We start from the raw sequence: 5,021 nt of genomic DNA on the forward strand, positions 1-5,021 counted from the left end.
GAATAATGAGGTAATGCAGTGCATGCGGTCTTCATATGCACTTTGTAGACCTACTTCACATGACTGAAAAAAAAACAAAAGTGCTGTCCATTGGGATGATGACAAAATTTATGTACATATGTGTCGCAAAAGCAAACAATACACTGTACAAATCAGAATTATTGATTTTTCTTTTCTATTTGTGTTTTCTGAAGTTACAGTGTGTTGAGCTCTCTCTGCCATATATATATATATATATATATATATATATATATATATATATATATATATATATATATATATATATATATAACATTTTCAGAGAAAAAACGATGCTTTATACATATTAATATGTACGAATGCATATATGTGTGTGTGTGTGTGTGTGTATATATATATATATATATATATATATATATATATATATATATATATATATATACAAACACACACGTATGTATGTGTGTGTGTGATATACATTCGTACATATATGTATGTATAAAGCATCTTCATAGTTCTCTGAAATAACACTCCGAGTCTGCAGTGGGGGCTTCAGCCACGGTCCATGTGAATCACTCTCCATCATGTCTGCCCCACACCGGTTGAACGCCCTAAAAAAAAACTCGACTATTTGGCGCGTTTTGATTCCCGCCACGTCTACGTTTTCCTTTATTTTCATATTTGATTGACCTTTTCTGCAGAGGCAGGCGCAATGCTCATTGGCTGAATCGTGTTTGTGGGCGGGGACACTCTTTGACGCACAACTCCAACCCTCCCTTTTACTATATAACGGCTCTAGCCCCTCCCTTGCGATTTAGAAAGCCGGGTGTTTGTGTCCGTCGCGGACCTTAGACAATAATATTTATCTTCGAAATATAGTAATCGTTTCTTTATTTAATTTCATATCCTAAACTGGAATAGACCTTGAGACTTTTGAGAATCAAAACCCATCGAGCCTCGATGAGAAGGGATTTCTACAGGCTTCTAGACCGGATCCCTCAAGTAGATCTTCCCTACATCCATCTCTACACGACGGATTTCGACCTCAACATTGGAATAACCCTCAAGAAGAACCCTCGTTTCGGATTATAAAATGCTACTATCAAAATTCAACACATTCGCTCACATTTCCACCGTGGACATGCCGGCGAAAATCCAGCTTCAAGGTTAGCCGACGGTTATTCTCGCGTGTCTATCTGCGTGTGTGTTGTGGTTTTGGGCTAGTTAACGTCAGCAGACTGAGTGTTGGGAGTAGCGCGTGCGTCAGATTTCAAATTCTTAAACCATTTTACGCCTTCTATCAATTCTTACGAATCTATTGTATCTTTTATCGACAGTTAAGGAGAAAGAGCCGTTCGAGAAGGTGTATCAGGTCGGCTCCGTGCTGGGAAGCGGCGGTTTTGGGACGGTGTATGCGGGTTTGAGGATCGCCGATAGCGCGCCGGTAGGTTCCTGAGTATTTTTGTTTACATAAGTGTGAACGTTCAGAATGTTCATATAATGTGTATGTTGCATATAATGCAAATATAATGTCATTCACTGCTTAATAATGCATTTATTTACTATTTCTAGGTTGCCATCAAGCATGTTGCAAAAGATCGTGTGACTGAATGGGGAGAGCTTGTGAGTATTTAATGAATATGATCATATTCATATAATTTGTATCTAAAACATCGCACATAAATAATAAATTAGAGCGTCACTAAAACGAACATGTCCTTGGTTTCCAGCCCAATGGCGCGCGCGTCCCTATGGAGATCATCCTGTTAAAGAAGGTCGCCACCGGATTCCGTGGCGTGATCAAGATGCTGGACTGGTACGAGCGACCGGACAGCTTCATTATCGTCATGGAAAGACCGGAGACCGTCAAGGACTTGTTTGATTTCATCACGGAGAAGGGCGCGTTACCGGAGGAGCTCGCCAGGAACTTTTTCCGCCAAGTCCTGGAAGCGGTGCGTCATTGCCACAACAACGGCGTCGTCCACCGTGACATCAAGGACGAGAATATTCTCATCGATCTACGAACCGGCGATCTGAAGCTCATCGACTTTGGATCGGGGGCATTACTCAAAGACACCGTTTACACCGATTTCGACGGTAAGAGCCATTTGCATGACCTTCAAGTCAGGGTTCCCACGGTCACGGAAAACGTGGCGGGAACGTGGAAAATTGAAATGCGTGCTTATCTAGCCTCAATGGAAATTTGTGTCGTGGATATAAATGTTTATTAAAAAATAAATCCATAAACATTATTACGACTTTGTCAGGGGAAAAGTTTATAAACAACCCAAAATTATGGGCTAAAAATTGCTTGATGTATTATTAAATCCGTTAAGACGTTGAAATTCGATGGTTGTAAGGTTTGGAAATCCTGTCAAGCTCTAAGAAGGGTGTATGTTTATATGTTGAAGCGATGCTTTTACGTTTTAAAACGAGTGTATCAAACATATCTGGCATTAATCAACTGGTAAATGTATTAAGACCCCCTTCCATCGTTAACTAGACATATCAATCTTAATAAATCGCTCGGCGTGATGATTTGTTTATTTTTATTTTATGTTGCTTTGGGGAAAAGGCATTTCGCTTGGTTGTGGGTTTGGCGCCCCCGCCGGTGGGAAAACGGAATTATTACAACTCAAAGTTTGTAAACACAAGTCACATGGCAACCAGTTTCTTCACATGCGCGCCCCTGCCGTCACGCTCCCGAGCACATGACTGTGCACATTAATGCTGCGCCATAACAATACTGTTCAAACACGACACACCTTTTTCCTGCCGCACCTTTTACTACAGTGTTTTGGTTTAGGGTTTGGTAGTATCAGGTACTAAAATAAAGACTTGAATGCAGTTTTATTGTGCTTTTTGGGTTTCAGTATGATGAAATTAAATGCAGTTTTCTGTTCTCTCTTCAGGTACACGTGTTTACAGTCCACCAGAGTGGATCAAATTTCATCGTTACCACGGTAGATCTGCGACCGTGTGGTCTCTGGGAATCCTGCTGTACGACATGGTGTGTGGGGACATCCCGTTCGAGCAGGACGAAGAGATCATACGCGGACAGGTGCTGTTCAGGCGGAGAATCTCCACAGGTAAGACATAAAGATAACATGACGCTGCCTTCTAGGAGGTTTATGGGTTTATTGCAGGGCTATAATCACACATCCTGTTTTACAGAGTGCCAGCAGCTTATCAAGTGGTGCCTGGCCCTCCGCCCTGCGGAACGCCCGTCTTTCGAGGACATCATCAACCACCCTTGGATGCAGAACACAGCGCCCCCTACAGACAACACTGAGATCAGACTGCACAGCATCAGCCCGCTGCTTTCCCAGCAGTCACTGTGTGCAAATGACTCTATCTGAATACATACGTAGAGACTTTCCATTACAGCAGCACACCACCCAGGGGACCTGCGGACTGAGCAGTGCAAAAAAAAAACACATGTTGTTCTTTTGTTTTGAGCATTGCTGCTAGACGGGAGTTCTAGGCTAGGCCAAAAAAGGGAAAGGTCCACCTTTTAGTGAGATCTGTTATCTCTCGTCTCCTGCCCCTCCGTGGCTCAGGGTCCCATGAGTCTGGCTCGTAGAAACCAAATGACTGTCAACACTGCTGTCGGACTGGGATAGAGTGAGAAGCCCATCTCAGCCAGTGTAGGGAGGAGCTCGGGGACAACCGATGCAGCGGCCACAAGGAGTGGTGCTGTGCTGATGGTCGATCTGCGGCTTTGGTGCACCATCAGGGCTGTTCCTTTAGGAAGCAGATCAGCCGAGCTTAATTATTTTAGTGCCTTCTGTGCAAGATCAAGGGTTTGTTTTGGTTAGGTTTTTTTTTTTTTTTTGGAAATACTTGAATTGAGTAATAGCCACTGTAACACTCTACTCCTTAACCAGATGTCTTTTTTTACCTTCTTGCTTCCACTTTACCTGCTCCTGGCGGGTAACTGTCGGTCTTACTCTAGTATGTCAGAGAGAGTAACCAAATCGACCTCACAAACCTCTGCAGAATGAAAAGTCTTACCTCACTCTTTCAAACCGCTGTTTCTTTTTCCTCTTCCTTTGTAATGTGTAACCCTCAACAACTACCACTCATTGTCACAGATGCACAAAGCAATGCAACTACAACATACTAGACTACATTTTCTGCATATTTTTGTTGTTTATATTGTAAATAGTTCGGTCAGATGACTCAATTCCATGACGAGGCTTATGTGTGAATTCTATTTATTGGAGTGTCTTAAAAAGAAAAAAACAAGATGGAAGTGGAAGTATTTATTTATTTATTTATAGAGAAGCAATTTTCTGCAAAGTTTTTTTCATTCCACCACTGAAGGGCCCACAAATTATTTAAATGTATTTTTACCATATTTAAAGCCTTTTTTGAGAACAAGATGTACATATGTTGTGAATAATCTTTGAAAGCACTTCTGTTTCTCGATGCATGGAGTACTGCTGATGGTAAACCATACCAGTCTGAAGTCGTGTTTGTCACCTAATTTAAACTGTCTGCTGTGCATATGTTGGAGGAAATTACCTCGTGAATGTTTGAGGAACGAGTGATTTTACATAGTTTCTTTTTCACCTTTAGTAGGCATGATTGCAACTCAGATTCTGATTTAGCAATGTAAATTATGTTTAGAAAGCTATTTTTTTTACACGATTGTCAATAAATATTTTTTTAACATTCATTCTGGTTTCCTGGGTATGATTTGCTTTGTTTGGCTCACTACAGTGATATCAGTTGGTGGTCTTTAAACAGACAATCAGCAGATGTCATTTGAGAAGTAGAGATGGACAGATGCAGTGGTATTAGCTGTAAATCCATTTAACTAACTTTTATAACACACTTATCGTTTTATATTGATAGTGTGTCTTTAATCTGAGGCGATTAGGACCACGGGTCCAGATTCCTTAATGCTGGACTCCTGAACCGGATACATGCGATAGTTAACAGCATTTACTTTATCAGTTGTTTTGTAGATAGCACCAGGTATGCTTTAAATAGCATTATAAAGATATCCTTCACTGAGAAGTACAACGATACAGAGC

The 5,021-nt window shown here is 41.2% G+C and overlaps 1 protein-coding gene across 1 annotated transcript; it reads left to right on the plus strand.

Annotated features, from left to right (window-relative positions):
- The first annotated feature begins 772 nt into the window (after positions 1-772).
- On the plus strand, positions 773-4,660 carry LOC113073885 (serine/threonine-protein kinase pim-1-like). Its single transcript, XM_026246632.1, is given in 7 exon segments — positions 773-1,145; positions 1,317-1,423; positions 1,552-1,602; positions 1,710-2,076; positions 2,892-3,068; positions 3,154-3,282; positions 3,285-4,660. Coding segments are annotated over 7 exon segments (948 nt in total). The 5' UTR covers positions 773-1,072; the 3' UTR covers positions 3,329-4,660.
- Positions 4,661-5,021: the final 361 nt, after the last annotated feature.

Source organism: Carassius auratus, unplaced genomic scaffold (genome assembly GCF_003368295.1).
Source record: "Carassius auratus strain Wakin unplaced genomic scaffold, ASM336829v1 scaf_tig00013167, whole genome shotgun sequence".
Lineage (NCBI taxonomy): Eukaryota > Metazoa > Chordata > Actinopteri > Cypriniformes > Cyprinidae > Carassius > Carassius auratus.